The sequence below is a fragment of the Athene noctua genome, chromosome 1, assembly GCF_965140245.1.
Source record: "Athene noctua chromosome 1, bAthNoc1.hap1.1, whole genome shotgun sequence".
In the NCBI taxonomy this organism is placed as follows: domain Eukaryota; kingdom Metazoa; phylum Chordata; class Aves; order Strigiformes; family Strigidae; genus Athene; species Athene noctua.
The window spans coordinates 1,071,243-1,091,059 of NC_134037.1; the positions used below are offsets into that span (position 1 = coordinate 1,071,243).

Here is a 19,817-nt window from a genome sequence, read left to right on the forward strand (position 1 = left end):
GGTGAATCCTAACTGAGCCGGTGACTTTATTAACTGACCACTTTGGTAAGTGAATGGAGGCAATTTGGCAACAATCAACTGATAATTGTCTGGAGAATGAACAAAGGCTCTTTGGTGATGAGACTATTTTCCTAATAACCTCTCAGTGATCATCTGATGCAATTCAGCTCCTGGGAAACTTATACATATGAATATATGTAAGAAAGAGAGAGAGCAGAAAGAAAAAAGGAAGTATTACATATATTAGGAAGGATTTCTGTGCAGAAGGGGCTGTTGGGCGTTGGAATGGGCTGCCCAGGGCAGGGGGGAGTCCCCGGGATCCCTGGAGGGGTTGAAGAGTCGGGCTGAGCCAGCGCTGAGGGATCTGGGGGAGTTGGGAACGGTCAGGGGGAGGCTCATGGTTGGGCTGGAGGAACTGCAAGGGCTTTTCCAACCTGGATGATCCTGGGATTCTGTGACAAGAGAGGAGGAGGGGATAGGAGAAGGGAAATCACCACCCTTGGATCCCGCGCTGTCGCAGAGTAGCCAGCTGGGGCTGTAGGTAGTGGGTCGACAACAACATACGTGGGGTGTTGCCTTTATATTTCTTACGCCTGAGCAATAGGTTGTTCCAGAAGGTTCTCATTTTCTCTGGCTTGGACCTGTGCAGTGAGGCAAGTTCTGTCTCTGGGTAACAACGGGAGGGAGGGGGAGAGAAACACCCCATCACCCCACCGCCGCAGAGCTCGCTCTGCTTCCTCCGCCAGGGCACCCCACTTGAGTGGTCTGAGACATCCTCTTTGCAAACAGTTTATGAACAGTTCGTGACACCCGTCCCCAGCCCTTGCTCCGGATGGAGGTTGGGGGAGGGCCAGGCATCCCCCTCCCAGGATATTGTGGGTCTGTGTGTCCCTGGGGTGGTTTGCATGGAGGCAATGTTCCAGGTGATCTGTGTCTGCTGTGGGCATGTTTTGGTCGTGTGGGTGTGTTGAGGAGGATGAGGGGGGAAGTGTGGCTGGAGCTGTCTGGGAGAGAAGGGTCTGGGGGTTCTCACTGACAGGCAGCTGAACAGGAGCCAGCAGCGTGCCCGGGGGCCAAGAAAGCCAACGGCCTCCTGGCTTGGATTGGAACTGGTGTGAGCAGCAGGAGCAGGGAGGTGACAGTCCCCCTGTGCTCGGCACTGGTGAGGCCACACCTGGAGGTTGTGTCCAGGTTTGGGCACCTCAATCCCAGAGAGATCTGGAGGGGCTGGAGCGAGGGCAGAGGAGGGCAACGAGGCTGGGGAAGGGCTGGAGAATCAATCCTGTGAGGAGGCAGGGCAGGAGCTGGGAGTGTTCAGTGTGAGGAGGAGGAGGCTGAGGGGAGCCCTCATCCCTCTCTGCAGCTCCTGACAGGACATTGCAGAGAGGCTGGGGCTGGGCTCTGCTCCCAGGGGATCAGGGACAGGACAAGAGGGAACGGCTGGAAACTGCCCCAGGGGAGGCTCAGGCTGGGCAGGAGGAGAAAATGTTTCCCAGCAAGAGTGGTCCGAGAGCGGCACAGGCTGCCCAGGGAGGGGGCAGTCCCCATCCCTGGGGGGGTTTCAGGGCCGTTGGGATGAGCTGTGGGGGATGTGGGGTAGGGGAGAGCTTTGTAGAGTCGGGCTGAGGGTTGGACTCGCTGATCCCGAGGGGCTTTTCCAGCCTGAGTGACTCTGGGATTCGAGGCTGAGCCCTGGTCTGCAGCCTCGTCTTGGCCTCCGGATGGGGACGGTGTTGCGGGAAGCAGAGGGTCAATAGCCCGTGTCAGTCCCGGCGCCAGAGGCTGGTGCTGCTTTAGGGATGTGAAAGCACAAACTCTGTCCCCTCGGCAGGGCAGGTGGCTGCTGGTCTCAGGGCAACGCGCTGGATCATGACAAACTCACTCAAGTTTGTTGAAGGAGGAGCGTTCCCCAAAGCAAACGCTGCCGCACCGTATGCAAGCTCCCGATTTATCAGCACTTGTTTACACAGGTTCATTTTTACTTCTACATCCTCCTGACCTTCGGGGTTCGCCTGTTCGCTGCTCACCCCCTCGCCACGCTCCGCAGGTGCTGCTGTTTCTTCCTGCTGCTTCTCACACTCCCATTCCATAACGTTGCCTCAGTTATCCACAATTATTCTTCTAACCTCCAGGTCAGTTTTCCATTTTGCTAACTACCAATTCTTAATTCCCACGGGTGGCCAGGAGAGAGGTCAGAGAGGAGCTGCCATGGTGGCCGTGGGGACAGGAGAGCGGTGACACTGTCCTGCTGTGGTGACAGCCAGCAGCGGCCTCCTGGGTGCCATCTGTCACCCCCAGAGAGCCTGACCCCCCCCTCCAGCTCTGCCCAGCCCTGGGGGGATTAAAGGAGCATCTGGAAAGATCAAGTGGAGACCAAGGGGCTGGGAGACCGTGTTTCACCCACGTGCTTTTCTTCATCTCCATGTGTGATAAAACCAGTTGCTTCTCTCCTGGCCCCTTTCCTGCCCCGTGGGGCAGGGGGGGGACAGGCACAGCTGTGGGGCAGTGTCCGGGGACATGGGACGGTGCTGGGGAGGTGACCGAGAGCAGCTCAGAGACCACACTGAGGGGCTGGAAGCAATTTCCTCCACACCAGGAAATCCAGGAGGAGATTGGGGAGAAATATCCGTGCCTCGTCCTGGCTCCCAGCAGCCTTCCCCCTGCTCCCCGACGGGACCCTCTGTTCTGTCAGGATGAAAGTGTCTCACACAGTCATCATTTAATGGCAATTTCAGGTCTATGAATGGGGTGAGGTGAGTGAAAAGGTTGAATTTTATCAACACTTGATGACTGACCAATTTAAAGATTAACCAGGTGGTTTGGTAGTGATTTAAATAGCGACTTAATTACAGATTTGAGAATGGTGAGGTTCACACTAACTTACTACGAGGTATTCTAACTCAAAGGATGTATAAACATACGGACAACACAACGCACAAACAGCGCAGAAATATTTGGATATCCAGTGAAACACGTAGACATCCACCCTTGTGACAGCAGATGTGTGTAGTTAAGCGCGTGGGAAGGTGAAGAGGTGGATGGAAGAGGCCTAGAGTTCAAAACTCCCTCGTGTCCAGCTTGGAGCAAACACAACTCACCGTCATTCCTCAGCGGGTGGTAGTTGAGAGGCGAGAAGAGGTTTGACCTCACCCCAACCTTCTGTCGCGTTTGCGGGCAGATGATCTTCCAACTTCAAGGAGTCTGAGCCCCAGAGTGGCCCAGCTGAGGGGAGATGCTGGTCACAGCCCGTTGCCATCTGGGAGAGCTCAGAGGGTCTCGCCTGGAATCGCTGTTTGTAGGGTCTGAGATAATTACTTACAGGGTCTGAGAGAGTCGACTTCCATCAGGTATTTTTCCATTTCAGCCCAGCTCGGATGATGATGGAATATTCTGGTACTTTCTAGCGAGAACTTGCCAGTTCTGGTATCAGCCCTTCGAGCCCCAACCCAGAGTTGCGCTGGCCTCTCAGGACGTATCGGTGGTCCCTGTTGTTCTGAAGCACGAGAGAGGGGGCAGGAACCTGGGGGGCTGAGAGGGCCCCCCCACGTGCTGGTCCCCTGCCTTGCCCTGCTCATCCCACCCTGGGGGGGAATTGCACCAAGCCCCAAGTGGCCTGAGAGATGGGAGGGGCACGACCCCGTCCCCACGGCCACCGCGCCTCTCGGGGAAGGGAATGGGGCTGGTGACAGCACTTGGGCTTGACGGAGCTGCGCTGGCTGCTTGGTCTCACTTTATTATCCCCCGGGTGCTGATAAGGGGTTGGCTGATGATTTGGCTGTGGGAGCTCTGTGGCTTGTGCTTGGTTCAGCTCTTACTCTGCTTCCAAGAAATCAGAGCGCTTTTTGGAGAAGGTCTGACAGCCTGTGAAACTGGAATCACTCTTCGGGCTCATGTGCTTTCAGGCAAAAAGCCTCATTTCTCCTTTTTCACATCAAGTGTTTTTCCTCCAACCCCCTCCTGAGGACGGAGGATGCAGAGGGGGGCTCTGAGCAGAGGGCACTGGTGCTGCAGAGGTGGGGAAAGGAGGATTTGGGGTGGGTTTGGTGGGTGGGCAGTTGGTGGGTGAGGAATTGCCTGGCTGGTCACACCCAGAGGGTCAATGGCTCAATGTCCCGATGGAGATCGGTGACGAGTGGGGTCCCTCAGGGGGCCGTACTGTGACCAGGACTGTTTCATATCTTCCTCAGGGACACAGACACTGGGATCTGAGTGGGGCGGGTGACAGCCTGAGGGACGGGATGTCATCCAGAGGGACCTGGACAAGCTCCAGAAGTGGGACCGTGTGAACCCCATGAGGTGCCACAAGGCCAAGGGCAAGGTCCTGCCCATGGGTGGGGGCAATCCCTGGTATCAACCCAGGCTGGGGGTGAAGGGATGGGGAGCAGCCCCCAGGAGAAGGACTTGGGGGGTCGGTGGATGGAAAACTGCCTGTGAGCCGGCAATGGGGGCTGGCAGCCCAGAAACCCCCCGTGTGCGGGGCTGCCCCCAGAGCAGGGGGGGCACAGGGCCGGGGGGGGATTCTCCCCCTCTGCTCCGCTCTGGGAGACCCCCCTGCAGGGCTGGGCCCAGCTCTGGGGCACCAACAGCAGAAGGACACGGACCTGCTCCAGCGGGGCCAGAGGAGGCCACGGAGATGCTGGGGGGGCCGGAGCCCCCCTGTGAGGACAGGCTGGGAGAGTTGGGGGGTTCAGCTGGAGGAGAGAAGGCTCCGGGGAGACCTTAGAGCGGCCCCCCAGGGCTGGAAGGGGCTGCAGGAAAGGGGGGGAAGGACTTTTTACAAGGGCAGGTAGTTAGGATAAGGCGGAACGGTTTTAAGCTGACAGAGGGGAGATTTAGATGAGATCTGAGGCAGAAATTGTTCCCTGTGAGGGGGTGAGGCCCTGGCACAGGCTGCCCAGAGAAGCTGTGGCTGCCCCCTCCCTGGAAGGGCTCAAGGCCAGGTTGGACGGGGCTTTGGGCAACCTGGGCTGGTGGAAGGTGGCCCTGCCCGGGGCAGGGGGTGGCACTGGAGGGGCTTTAACATCCCTTCCAGCCCAAACCAGTCTGTGACTCGATGACCTGTGGGTAAGAGGAGCAGGTCGGGAGGTTTCCAGCCAGGACCCCCAAGCTCTGCCCAGCCCCTGCTGCCTTCCTCCCCCGCCGCAGGCAGCAGCTTTGCCAGCACCCCACCAGCGCTGGGTGGGTGGGTGCACCGGGCACCCCTGTGCACAGCCCGGGGCACAATTTGGGAGCCTGGTGTGGGTGCCAAGGTTGGGGGGCAGGGTTGGGGGGTGCTGCTGCTTTCTGCTGGCTCAGCCCCGGCGCAGGCACCAGCTGCCAGGTTTCGCTTTCACAGTCGGCGGAGGGCAACGTCCTGATTTCCAGGAAGGCTGGAGATATCTGTGAGTAAGAAGGAACACCCCTCTTTTTCTGGGTGGTTACTGAACTGGGGGGGCTGTATAAAACCAGGGGCTGAGCTGGGGGTGCCCCCAGCCCGGGAGCTGCAGAGCACTGGAGGAGACGTCAGGCCCTTCGGGTGAGCTCTGGGGCTCGGCGCTGGGGGGTCAGCGCGGAGCAGGAGCTTCTTCCTCTCCTGCTTCCCGTTCCGTGTGTTTTTCCCATTGCGTGGGAGATGCCAGAGGAGGAATAAAGCGCTTTTAGGGCAGCAGGTGGATGGTCCCTGGTCTGAGCGTGGCTTGGAGGAAGCCGCCTTCGCTCGCCAGCCTGTCTGGGGGGGCCGGGGAGACCTGTGTGTGCTGGAAGGGTCGAACTGGGAGGGCAGGCAGGAGGCAGCGGGCTCAGAGCGGGAGCTGGGGGGGAAGGAGGCGGCACCCGGGGGGGATCTGGGGGCAGGCGGATGCCTGCAGGGGTGCAGAGCCCGGCTCCATGCGCTGGCAGCAGGGCTGGGGGGGGACCCGCCGGCCGCCCCAGGGACAGAGCCCTTCCCTGCCCCCCAGCCCCACGGTGGGTCAGGGTGGGTGCACTCACCCGGAGCCGGGCCGGGGGGGGCTGCGGGGCTGGGCATGCACCCGCCCCCCGGGGCCACTCGCTTCCCTGCTCGGGGGACAGGGGACGTGTCCCAGCGGGACCGCAGGGCCGAAGGGGAGGGGGGGGCAGCCCTGCGGGTGCTCCCAGCGCCTCAGGAGCTGAAAATTGGGGGAAGATCCCCGATAACACCCAGACTGGTGACGCTCTCCGTCAGCATTGCCGGGGGTGCCGAAGGAATGGGAGCTGGGGCACAGTCCTCGGGCCAGGGCCAGGGCAGCTGGGTGGGGTGCTGCCTCCTCCTGCGCCGCTGGGCCTCCTGCCCTGGGTTGGGCTGGAATAAAGGTGGAATAAAGGGGATTTTCCTCCTGGGAGCGGGTGCAGAGCCGGGGTTGGGTGGGGGTGAGGATGCTCTCGGTCACGGGCTGGGTGTTGCCCAGCAGCGTTTGTACCAAGTCAAGGGCTTGTCACTTCTCCTGCTGCCCGGCCAGCGGAGCCGGGGGGGACGCAGCCAGGACGCCCACCCGGAGTGGCCAAAGGGACGTTCCAGACCGTACGGAGTCCTGCCCAGTATCTAAACTGGGGGAGCTGGCCGGGGGCAACACGGCTGTGGGACTGACTGGGCATGGCTCGGCGGGTGGTGAGCGCTTGTGTTGTGCATCACTTGTTCTGTATATTTATTATTATTATTCATTTTCCTTTCCTTTCCTGTTCTATTAAACTGTCCTTATCTCAACCCATGAGTTTTACTTTTGTTTTCCCATTTCTTTCCCCCATCCCGCTGCGGGGGGAGCGAGTGGCTGCGTGGTGCTGAACAGGGGTTCAACCACAACAGACGTTTTTGGCAGATTAAGGTTTTCACTTTGCTGCACGACAAAAGCAAAAAGCAGCCGCTAGTGAACACAAGACATTAACTTACGGTAAGGCCAGCAAGCCCCGTGGCAAGCACAGGAGCCTGCCCGTTAACGGCTGAACAGCAGGAATAGCTGTAAATTCGCTCTTGTCCATCCTGCTCAAGTCTCTCTTGTCTCAAACCCTTCCAGCCCCTTGTTGGGAGCCAAAAAACCTGTTGTGGCTTCACCCCTGCTTGCTGCGGGGGACTCCCCCTGAGGTCACAGCCTGCCTGGGCTGAAGTTCATGTTCTCCCTCTCAGCTGTGTGCTGTGGATGGAGACTGAAATAATCTTGGTAACAGGCTAAAGGCTGAGGGGTTGGGAGGGGACAGAGCTGGGACTGGTGGCCCGGAGCGGATGTACCGTGCCCAGCAAACCTGGGGGGAAGGAGGAGGAGGAAGGGGAGCTGTTGGTGGCTGTGGTTTGCCTTCCCAAGCTGCCGTCACGCGCGCCGAGGCTCTGCTTGCCAGGGAGCGGCCGGACACCCCCCAGCCAAGGAGAAGTAGGGAACAAACACCCCTGGGCTTTGCGAGCGTGCGCAGCTTTCCCTCGCTTGCTAAACTCTCCTTAACTCGACCCAGGAGTTTTTCTTGCTGTGGCCTTTCTGCTTCTTCCTCCCGCCCCGTCCTGCGGGCAGGGATACGGTGTACTTCATGTTTGCTGGCAGCCATGGCTAGTGGTTATAGAGTAGCTCTAGTCACCGCACCTATGGGGAGAGGTAAGAAATTCATAAAGAATAGGTTTTGATCTCCAAACCCTAGAAAACAGGCAGAACGTCCTGGACCATCAAGAGAATGTCGGGGGGTTGTGCTGAGGATGAGTTATGTGACAACCTGGCAAAGGGACTGTTCGATTCATTAACTGGGCATCGAAACTAATTTTCCCGCAAGTGAACAACCTTCATTATAATAACAAAAACCACCCCCCCAGGGATAAAAGGCCCCTTTCCCAGGTTAAGACCCTTCCCCTGGGCATGGAGAGCAGCACAAGGATTAGGGAAGCCGGGCTCTAATTGTGTGTTAATCGATCAGGGTCTAACAGAGGTGGTTGGAAAAGTCCTGATCTCGGAGTTTTGTGTCTAAAAGGAGCCCAAAAACCTGCTGGGGGGGTGCGTGGTGGGTGGGAAAGTTCCCCAAGCCCCGTGCTGGCAGGAGGGCCAGTGTCGGAGAGGTCAGGAGGCAGCTGGGTGCTGGGGGAGGATCCCTGTGCTGGGGGATCCGGTTTAAATTAGTCAGACTGAGCTTTGACTTCACGGCCAGGCTCGGACTTCCCCGCCGTGGGGCTGTTACGGTGCGCGGGCATGACAGCCCTGTCCTGAGGCACCTCCTGGGCACCTTCTGCTGTGTGACCCTTACAGCAGGACATCCTTGGTTTGCAAACTGTCCCTGGGCTCAGGGACGCGATGGGTGTGTGGGTTCGGGGCCCAGCGAAGGCCCAGCCTGGTCACCCCCCAGGAAGGCCCCGCTGAGTCCCCGCTGGCTGGGCCATCGTCGCTGGGGGGAAGGGGTGGCCCCCACCACTCCCTGGAATGAATCCTCCGCCTTGATGCGTTGCCGTCTCCTGACTGCCTGCTCTTCTTCTTCAGGACTTCGGGCCTTTCCTTGCCAGTGTTTTTCCTCCCGAACTCTTGAGGTGGTGCCCATCTTCTCCTTGGCAGCCCGGCCTTGTCTCCCAGGCCGGCTGTGTGACGCTGTGCTGTCCCGACTGAGCTGGGGCCTCGGCAGCCTGTGTCCCCTGGAGAGTCCAGTGCCTGACCGAAAGGAGCATCTGCTGTGAGGTGAGATGGATCAGTCCCCACATCCATTGAGCATATTGCCTAAATTTTCACTGACTTTAAAGGGAAAGCTGACACTAAAGGCTCTGGAAGGGTCCAAGAGCCCAGTCACAAGCACCTCGGATCGATACCTGTGTTGGTAAGAGTCTTGTGTCGGTGAGACGAAACCTGGATCCACAGGAAGGTTTTGTGCACTGAATAAATCTCTTCAGTAGCCAACTGAATGGAGACAGAGACAATTATCAGGTCTGTATGAGAGTGCAAGAGAACAAAAAGGTGTAAAGGCACGTGGACAGTGTCAGCTCCATGAAGGTTAGTAGTCAAGGACGTTTCCAATGCATATGGGAAAGTAATTGAAGGGGGAAACAATAAAAAAACCCACATGGGGACACAAGCTGGTTAGAGAGGAGCTCCTGGAGACAAAGCCAAAGACCCAAAGTCTCCACTCACTAACGATGGGCCAACAGGATGCTCCAGGCACAGCTCTGAACAAGGACAACTTGGATTTTTCCCATCCACATCCAAGAAGCAGCTCCTGGGGGGAGCGGGCATGAGTGAGGGGCTGCACACCGGCACCTGGAGCGGGACCACAGGTCCCAGCACATGTGCCTGGCGCTAGGTAGTCGGGGCGAGTGTAGCAGTTTCACTGAGGGCAAATGCCGGGGGCTGCCCTTGGGCCACAACAACCCCCGGCAGGGCTACAGGCCTGGGGAGGAGTGGCTGGAGAGCTGCCGGTCAGAGAGGGGCTGGGGGGTGAGAATGAGCCAGAGTGTGCCCAGGGGGCCAAGGAGGGCAACGGCATCCTGGCTTGTGTCAGCACCGGCGTGGCCAGCAGGGCCAGGGAAGGGATCTGAGCCCTGGGCTCGGCACTGGGGAGGCCGCCCCTCGATTCCTGGGTTCAGTTTTGGGCCCCTCACCCCAAAAAGGCCATTGAATGACTCGAGCGTGGCCAGAGAAGGGCAACGGAGCTGGGGCAGGGTCTGGAGCACAGGTCTGCTGGGGAGCGGCTGGGGGCACTGGGGGGGTTCAGTCTGGAGCAGAGGAGGCTGAGGGGAGACCTCCTGGCCCTCTGCAACTCCCTGCCAGGAGGGGGCAGAGAGGGGGGATGAGTCTCTGGAGCCAAGGCCCCAGCGCCAGGCCCCGAGGGAATGGCCTCAAGCTGCCCAGGGCAGGGTCAGGCTGGCTCTGAGGAAGGATTTCTGTGCAGAAGGGGCTGTTGGGCGTTGGAATGGGCTGCCCAGGGCAGGGGGGAGTCCCCGGGATCCCTGGAGGGGTTGAAGAGTCGGGCTGAGCCAGCGCTGAGGGATCTGGGGGAGTTGGGAACGGTCAGGGGGAGGGTCATGGCTGGGCTGGGGGAGCTGCAAGGGCTTTTCCAGCCCAGATGATTCTGGGATTCTGAGTGTGTCCTACAAGTGTGGGGTGCCCGTGAGATAAGGGTGTGAGGGTGTGTCTCTGCTGGTGAGCACCCGTCTGGGCCAGCTGGCAAGCAGGACACCTGTGGGGCTGGTAAGAGGGTGCAGGGTGCAGGCAGGGGTGTTGGGTGGACAGAGGGGCTGTGCTGGGGCTCGAGGGATCCAGGAATGCCCGCGGGTGGCTGCACTTACATAGTACTGAGTGCTCTTGGGTATCCGTGGGTGCTGGTGAAGGCAGCACCTTGTCCATGACAGGTTGTGTGGCCAAGTCAGAGCGTGTGTGTGTGTGTGATCTCCAGGATACACACTCGGCTTCGGGGTTGAACCTGCAAATGGGAAAGCAGCAGGCACATCCACTGTCCCGGGACAGAGAGCCCTGGGTCCTGGGGCATCCCAGGCTGGGCTCCAGCAGCCGGGCAGGAGGAATCCCCAGAGCTGGAGCTAGATGGTTGGTCTAGATGATCTTCAAGGTCTTTTCCAACCTAGATGATTCTGTGATTCTGTGCTGGAGAGCCCTCTTTATAAGAGGCTGCAGCCTCTTCCAACATACCTTAAAGAAAGTCTGTTTTCTTCTTCCACAGCCATGGATTGCCAGGAGGACATCCTAGAGGATGATGAGAAGGCACACCTTGCTAAAAAACTACTGTCAGAAGCATGTGAGAAGGAAGGACTGGACTGTGGATACTGGCTCCCCCAACTGTCGGGGATACTGGGAGTCAAGTCCAGAGAAGCCCTGAAACATCTTTGCTATGAAGACTACCTTAAGCTGGAGTGCAAGGTGCGGTACCCCTGGGAAACAAAGGCGCTCCGAAAACTCCTGGAACTCACAAACAACAAGGCAACTGCTGAGGAGCTGCAGAAGGAGCGCCTGGAGAAGGCCAAGCAGAGGCAAGAAGCAGCCAGGGTAGCCCTGAAGGAGCTGAAAGAAATTCACAACAGCAGCAGCCGCAGCACGGACGCTGTAAAAGAGAAAGAGGAGGCTCTGTGGCAAGCCATGGAGATTCCCAAAGAGTACTGGGCACCACCGGAGAGGCCACTGGTGGATGTGCTGGAGAGCATCCAGAAGCAGCTGGAGGAGCAGGAGGTGGTGGTGCGCAGGGGTGAGAACGTCTCCGACATGGAGGTGCTGAGGCGGGCGTCGGGGGGACTGGCCCTGCAGGGCATTTACAGAACCAGCAACTTTGCGGATGTGCTGGCAAAGCGGGACCAGCTCATCAGGGTTCCTGATGGGTTCAGGCTGGCCGGCCCAGAGCAAGGGTCGCTGCTCGAGAGGAAGGAGTTCTCCTCCTCTGCAGCGGAAGCTGCTTTCACCAAGTCCATGGAGCAGCTGGGGTTCAGCATCAGCGTTTCTGCCAAAGCCGGGTTCTGGGGGTTCAGTGCTGAAGCCGGTGTGGATTACAGCAGCTCCTCGCGGTCGGAGGACACCCACGAGTCCCGCCGTGAGCAGAGCTACATTTGCACCACCAAGTACCAGTACATCCCGCTGGCCTCCTGTTACTTCCAAAAGCATCAGCTCCAACTCTCAGACGTGGCCCTGCGGGAGCTGCAAGACATCGAGCACCTTTTGAGCATCACTCCAGAAGCAGACAGGCCCCTCATGCTGAAGAGCAGGTGTGCGAGCTTCTTCAGCAGGTTTGGGTCCCACATAAACCAGGGTCCCCTCCACTTTGGGGGGATATTCTGGTGGAGAGCGACTGCCGAAGGATTCAGCGCTGAGCAGCGGGAAGAGTTGAAGCGAGAAGCGTCGGAAGCCCTCAGCTCCTTCGTCGGGGCCAGCTACAACGGCTTCGGTGCCAGCGTGGAAGCGGGCGTGGACGTTTCAAAATCCAGCTCACGGGCTTCTGTCGAGAGAAAAGCTGGAAGGAGTGCCCACACGGCGATTCAGCTCTACGTGGCCAACACGGGGGGCCCGTCAGAGGCAGATTGTCTCCCACAGTGGAAAGCGGGGCTTGTAGCTAATAACACCACCTGGTGTGTTATCGACCGAGGCTTTCAGCTGATCCCAGTGTGGGATATAATCCTGTTCAATCACAGCAGTGATTTTAAATCCATCTACCAGATGAGCAGCAGCCTCAGGGCCACGTACGAAGCGCTAACGAATCACAGTGCCGGCACCATGTTTGGAGAGGAGCTGGTCAGTGCAGTGGAAGAGGCCAGAGCTTTCGTGGAGCACGTGAAGGCCTGGGAGGTGAGAGCAGATGAAAGGCAACTGCTCACGCTGATAGATGTCAAACGGAATCTGTATGAAAAAACCAAAAACCACGGCGTCTGGATCAACGTGTGCCTGTCGGACAAGGCACTGCAGGAGTTCCTGCGGAGCACCGTTGTGTTTTACAAGCAGTCACCCCCAGAAAACATCACCTATATCAAGTCTCTGTTGAGGTGCCTCCTGGATCCTCATGTCTATTCTGTCAAGGACTTCCCCGGGTCTGCCCTCATTATGCAATGGATCTTCCACGCCGAGCACATGCTTCCCGAAACTCTCAATGTTTCCGAGCTTGAAGACCTCACCCAGACACTGCTGCAAATGAAGGATTACATCCAAGATGTCACCTACGCACCAGAAACCTCTGCATCGGCCATTCACGAAGCAAAGATAAAAGCCACCTTAACGGCAAGCCTGGCTGTTTATTCCTTACTGCAGTTTCTCCAGGAGAGGGCACAGAAAGACCTAGAACTGTTGGTGCTCTTAATTACGACCAGCACGGGGTACCAGGTGGAAAGGAGCACTTTTCGGTACCTCCTTGGCTGTCCGGAAATAAACTTCATGGCAAATGAAATGCAAACGAGACATAAGGAGTATCTGAGTCTGAAGGAGCAAGATGCTTACAGAGCCCAGGCCTTCCTGCTGCTGACGGGCTTAACTGTAACGGCCAAATACAAAGAGATGTCCCCTGAGCAGAAGAATAAGCGCTTAGTCTTCATGGAAGGTCAAATGGAAAACTTATGGTCCACAGAGATAAAAACTCTCCTCAAAAAGCATAGTGGGATCAAAGACTGGGAGCTGCTGGAAAGGGACTTGGATTCCTTCATCAGCGGGCACTTGCGTGACACGCGTGACGATCTGAAGACAGACAGTATAATCAAAGACATGGAAGACACTTTTCAAAGAACAGAACCTTCCCATCAGTCCAAATCCAAATCAGACAGCAGCGAATCCAAGGGAAATCAAGCCACTGCAAACAAAGAGTTCCTCCACTTACTGAAGCGCCTGGGACTAGAAAGTCACTACCCAAGGAAAATGGGGACAGAAGATTTCCACATCCTATACAAGACATCTTTACATGACAGCCAGCCCAGCAAGGACAGCGAACTGCCATTTTACTTCTTGCAAAAGCTCTTGACCGTGGACTATCGGGTGAGGTACCTGACTTGCAAGGACAAGAGCAAGCCAGGACTCGCACCCATGCCCGAAAGCCCAGAGCGAGAGCATGAACCCTCCGATTCCTTTGACGACTTTTTCAATGATTTGGAGGAAGAAGCCACCGAATCTGCAGCCACGGACAGTCGTGTGCACCCCATGGACCTCCAGATGGCAATTTTTCATTGCGCCGATGACTTCATGAGACAGTACATTTCAACAAAGCTTGCTTTCTGCCAATTTGCGCTACCTCTCCTGGTACCCAACCCGTGCACTTCACAGATAGAGTTCCCCCTCTGGTCCTTCAGCCAAATCAAAAAGAGCTGGAAAGGGGCTGAGAAGTCGGGAACACAGGCCAAAATTACCAGTTACAAAAACCAACTCATTTATCAGGCCGAGACACCCATCGTGTCCTTCATACGGATCGGCAGTTCTCCCTCCTCTTCCAAGTCTCACATCCTGAATGCTCTGCTGAGCAAACAAAAGCACGACACCTTTTTCCACCGACATTGCAAGGGCAGCACCAAAGACTGTTTGCTGATGAAAGGCGTTGTGGAGATCTCCTGGTACTGTCCCCGGGGCAGCGACGACGACAACTTTGACTGCTGCATTGCCTTCTGTAACCTGCACGGAGATGCAAGGGATCACGAGAAACAGCTGCAGTTCTTGCAGGAGATCTCTGCCGTGAACGTGGCTCTTGTAACCGAGTCTGATCAGAGGGACAAGAGAGGGATGGAAATTTTACGTCAGCTGTGGCAGTCGCAAAGGCCTTTGCTTTGTCTTTTCACTGAGAAAGAGAATGTTACAGCTGGCCGATCCAGCCAAAACATAAAAATAGGGATCAAGAACAGAAACGAAGCGGAGTTAATGGGTGAGCTGACAAAAACAATCAGGGATCTCCTGGAAGGGTCTAAGACACTGTTCAGCCTTGACGCCTGCCTGGACATAGCTCGCAAGCACGGGTTTGAAGTCGATGAAGATACAGACGCCTGCGTGATGGCCAAAGAAAAGGCAAAGGCGCTGGTTTCGCTTCTGAAGAAAGAGAAGTTGTGTGAGATCAAATCCCAGCTACTGCCTCTTCAAGGAAAACTGTGGTACCAGTGGTGCATAAAGGACAAAGAACTCACTCGCTTGCAGGAAAAGAGGAACAAGAGCATAGAGCATCATCGGAGCCAAATCGAATCAGAGAAGTCAGCAATAAGAAGAAAGCAGCTAGACAAAGCCTTCCCCCTCAATCAGCTGATGAGATCCGTCCTGAGCTTTCTCCAGTCACAGCCAGCAGATACCAAGAAATACTTCCTGCAGTGGATGAAGGTCTTTATGGATGACTTGTCCTCTGATCGCCTTGACGAACTGAGGAAAGAATATCACCAGTTATGGTCTGAAATCCTGGCAATAAAGAAAAGCAACGAACAAACCGATGTGAAAACTCTGCTGCTGAATAAGTTAGACGCCCTCTCCAATGAAATCAACGATTCGTCCATTGGCCTCGAGCATATTCTGAGAGAGGTAGGGCAAATTTATGAAGCTCTGGAATCAATGAACTCAAAGGATAAATGTTTTGTCAAACTACCCGAAATTGCAGCTGACCTGATGGTTTCGGGGTACCCTGTCGAGCTGATGGATGGGGATGCTTCTTACGTTCCGTTACGATGGGTCGGAGCCATCTTTGACAGACTAATTGAGAAGCTCGGGGACAAGCGAGTGTTTGTTCTCTCGGTGCTTGGCATCCAGAGCACAGGGAAGTCAACCCTGCTGAATGCCATGTTTGGTCTCCAGTTCAGTGTCAGTGCAGGGAGGTGCACCCGGGGAGCGTTTATGCAGCTCATTAAAGTGGACGAGAAGCTGCAGCAAGATTTGGACTTTGATTACATGCTGGTGGTTGACACGGAGGGGCTTCGTGCCATAGAGATGGTCAATAAACAGTCCCTTAACCACGACAACGAGCTGGCCACCTTTGTCATCGGCATTGGCAACATGACCCTGATCAACATCTTTGGAGAAAACCCCTCAGAAATGCAAGATGTCCTTCAGATCGCTGTGCAGGCTTTCCTGAGGATGAAGCAAGTACATCTTTCCCCAAGCTGCCTGTTTGTGCACCAAAATGTGGGAGAAATAACTGCCAAGGAAAAGAACATGGAAGGACAAAGACGTCTGCAGGAGAAGCTGGATGAAATGACCATGACAGCCGCCCAGCAGGAATTCTGTGACATCTCCTGCTTCAGTGATGTCATCCGCTTCGATGTCAACACCCACATTCATTACTTTGCTCACCTGTGGGAAGGAAACCCCCCAATGGCACCACCCAACCCCACCTACAGCCAGAACGTCCAGGAATTAAAGAGCAAAATTCTCCAAGCTGCCAAGAAGGAGTCGCAGGGCAGCATTTTGAGGCTCTCGAGCTTGAAAGTTCGTATTACCGACCTCTGGAACGCTTTGCTGAATGAAAACTTCATTTTCAGCTTCAAGAATTCAGTGGAGATTGCTGCGTACAAGAAACTGGAAACTGCATTTAGTCACTGGACCTGGCAGCTGAGGAGTCACATCTTAGACATGCAAATGAAACTGGACCATAAGGTTCGGAATGGGGACTTGCAGAAGGTCACCACAGAATACCTTGAAAACCTAGTGCAGGAAACCAGTGATGACATCACGAAAGCCATGGAAAAGTATTTCAGTGAAGACAAAGACTCCGAGATTCTGATCCAGTGGAAAGGCAGCATGGAACTGAAGCTGAAAGAACTCAAAGAGTCTCTTCTCCTGGAAACCAGGAAGAAGTGTGAGAGTCTGATTGAACTGAAGAAGAACCAGTGTAAACTGGATGAAAGGAAGTCAGAATATGAAAACGAGCTCCTGAAAAGGAGTAGGCAGTTGGCTCTGTCTCTGAAAGGCCAGAGTCTAAGTGAAAGGGAACTGAGAGACAACTTTATTTCTCTCTGGGCAGTCTGGATTACTGAAGTCTCCTCCGCTGCTTCCCCTCTGGAGAAGGTTGATATCGATGTGGAAATAGAAGATGTCCTTCTAGATCGCTTTAAGGAGCCCAACTTACACGCACGCATCGAGGAATTTCCCAAACACGGAGTCTTTTCTCTTGACTTGAAGAAACATATCACTAGGAAAAAACGTTGGGGCATCTTGAATGTGGATTTTGATGCTGCTGATGTGAACAACATGCACCACGTTACAGATAACATCATAGAGTGTGTGAGGGAGAACATTGATAAGAAGGAAAAGGAGAAACGGGATTACAATCGAAGCTTTATCCATGAAATACTAAATGAAGTACAAAAAGGTATGAACTCTGTCCCTAGCAGTGCAAAATACAGTTTTAATAAAGAGTACAGAATAGATTTATCACTGTATCTGTGCAGAATGACAGCAGGAAGGTTTAAAGCCATGCATGTAGCCTTCAGAAAAGCAAATGATCCCGCCGTCTACCTGGAGAGCAAGCAGGAAGATTTCTTTAAATGTTTCCAGATCTCCTGCCAAGGAGCCACTTCTATCACAACATTTGCTGTTTTCCTGTGTGACAAGATTGCCCCGGCTCTTCGGCAGGCGGTCTATGAGAAGACAGCTCTTGCCATAGCTCGAGACATGAAGGGTAAAGTCCCAGATTTCAATGGCAATAGATACTCTCTGGAAGTTTGCATACTGAAATACATGGCACAAGAAGAAAAATTTGAGAATTTCAAGCAGTACCTGAGTCACCCAGAAGGGTTTTTCCGGAGTTACATTGAGAGACGTGTGAGGACGTACTGTTTAGATGAGAACAGGAGGCTGGAGAAATTTTTAGAAGACTCCCTCAGTCTCCTCTATGAAAGCATCCAGTCAGCTGTTTTTGCATCAACCAACATTGTCAGGGACAGGAAAGACAGAAATGACAAAATCTCTCTTTGGCTGGATGAATTCTGCAGCGCACTTGGCGAGGTGCTAAGCTTGCCCAGAAGAGACCTGAAGGGCATTGAGCATCAGGAGGTAGCAGACATAGAGTTCCTGAATAACGCCATGACAGAGGCCCTGGCTCCCCTGAAGGATAGTATCAAGGAAGAGTTTGCTACTGCTGATATGGGCAGATTCGAACGGCAGCCTCACACCATCCTGGCTGAACAGTTTACAGGGTGCTGGCAGCAGTGTCCCTTTTGTGGGGCTGTTTGCACAAACACCATGCCCAATCACGATGGAAACCATCAGCTTGTCTTCCATCGCCCGGAAGCTCTGGTGGGACAAAAGTGGCACAGAACAGACCATCTGGTCATTGATATTTGTTCCAGTAGCGTTGCAAGCGACTGTACATTCCTTATTGGTGAAAACACGTGGATCCCCTACAAGAAATACCGGGATGCAGGGCATCCTTACTCCACTTGGAACATTCCTCCTGATCCATCCATGCAAGCATACTGGAAATGGTTTGTGTCTCATTTCAAGACAGAGATAGAAGGATGGTTCAGTGGAAAATTTAATGGCAGAGGAGAAATCCCTCCCTCGTGGTATCAAATTACAAAGCAGGAAGCGCTTGACCAGCTGCAGGATCTTTAGGCCAAGTCGATGGGAAGGAAGAACCGCAACCGCTTTGCGTTTCAGAACAGAGCACAAGTCATTCTACAAGATCTTCCGATAGTGACTACGACCTCAAACCACATGAAGGAATAATAGCTAATTGCTCAAAGTTATGTGAAATAAGGCGTGCTACCCCTGCCATTGCTCAGAAATTCCCTTGCTTCATGATAACGTCAGAACCCTCTTCCCTTCTCGCCATAAGCATTGACCTTCGCTTTGTTTTAGAGCAAAAAAGAAAAACATTCCTGCAGCGAGCAGTCATACGGCCAAGATTGAGACCAAGTGCCAAATGAAGAGCAAGGGCAGCATCGGGAAGTACTGATTTTATCAGCTGCTCTGAGAAAATAAGTGACACTGGCAAAACAAGAGTTTTCCTGCGGCAAGTACTTGTTAGGCTCCGGGAAAGGGCTGCGGGGTCTGGGGGCAGCTCCGCGTTGGCTCAAGCTGTGCTGCTTGGCTGTTGGGGATTACGGTCCTTTAGCGGTGGCTGTTCTGTCTCCGATGTCCGTAAAGCAGTTCCCATGGCAGCCGGCGTGGAGTGAGGCAGTGGTTTAACTCAGTGTTTACACCTTCCCATGGTAGGGCGAGCCATTCCTACTCGGGAATGGGCCCGGTGAGCTTCTCTCCAGCTCTCGGCCACAACAGCCACGGCTCTTGCCGTTTGCTCAGCTGGTGAGCAAAAGCCTTTGCATGCCCAGGGAGGAGAATTGCTTCTCTCTGCAGCTCCCTCAGCACCATCGGCGGGGCGCGACGTCAGCGTTTGGGCTGTCAGGAGAGGCTGGGGGCAACAGAGCCAGGGGCTGGAGAAGGTGTCACCGGCGCGGGCTGCACCACTGAGGAGGTTGGTGGGTTTCACTGCGCGGTTCCTGCACCGCTGCTGGAGATCCAGGGATCGAGTACTCCTGGAGAGTTGGCTAAAGTGCTAATTCCCTATAATCCCGTGTAGTCTTTGCTAATAATCTAGTCAGCTCGGACTGGACCGGTCTCTGTATCCATTATTTTCGGGTGAGCCACAGCGTGTGTGACTTCAGCGTTTGTGCTGTGAGGATGGGCGGGTGGCGAGCGGGCCACAGTCTGCGGAAGGGTGTGTGGAAGGGGAGTGTCTGCCCCTCTCAGGGGGTCTGGTCAAGGCCTTCTGCAGTGTCCCAAGGCAGAATAATATGGGGAGGAAGCCCTAAGCAAGAACATCCAGTTAAACAAATCTGAGCGACAAGGGGGGCAGAGGTGGGGTCAGTCCCACTAATCGAGGAGCGAAGGGGTGAGAAGGGTTATTCTGGCTGTTCTGCTGGTCATGGGCACCAGTTAAACTCAGACACCAGAGTGAAAAGAGCAGGCTGATTTTACTGTTAATAGCGAAAGGATATAACCAAGTAACACAGAAAATTAGCAATAAGAAAAATACAGACTAGAGCACTTAATTCTGACTGCATACAGTTAATTACAGAAGAACAAGCGAGGCAATACCCCTAACGGTCCCTCCGCGCCGGGGAGGACAGTGATTAAGGAAGATCCCTCACGTCTCCAGCCCCGCAGGCGCCGGCAGCCCCGGGTGCAGCGAGGATCTGGAGTCCCTCTCCCTGCAGGGGGAAGTCCCAGGCGACGCCTCCGCCCGGAGCTGAGGCACCCAAAGCCGGAGCGAGCGGGTCCGGCCTGCCGGGCCAACCCTCAGCAAGGCAGGACCCCTGGCACCTTGTTCTGAGCGGAGACAGCTGGTTTCATCCTCCCGGTGGATTCCACCCAAAGCCCGGCCGCGGCTCGGGGGGAGAACCAGGGGAGTTTCTGACACGGCCGAACACTTGGGTTCCAGCCTTGGACGAGGCTGGGCGAGGGCAGCTGGGTACATCCTCTCAGCATCTC

General features: G+C 55.3%; 1 protein-coding gene across 1 annotated transcript; it reads left to right on the plus strand.

Moving 5' to 3' along the window:
- Positions 1-8,562: 8,562 nt before the first annotated feature.
- Positions 8,563-18,862, plus strand: URGCP (upregulator of cell proliferation). The gene is made up of 2 exons (XM_074920538.1): positions 8,563-8,633; positions 10,624-18,862. The coding sequence occupies exon 2, from the start codon at positions 10,626-10,628 to the stop codon at positions 17,937-17,939; it is 7,314 nt and encodes a 2,437-aa protein (XP_074776639.1). The 5' UTR covers positions 8,563-8,633; positions 10,624-10,625; the 3' UTR covers positions 17,940-18,862.
- Positions 18,863-19,817: the final 955 nt, after the last annotated feature.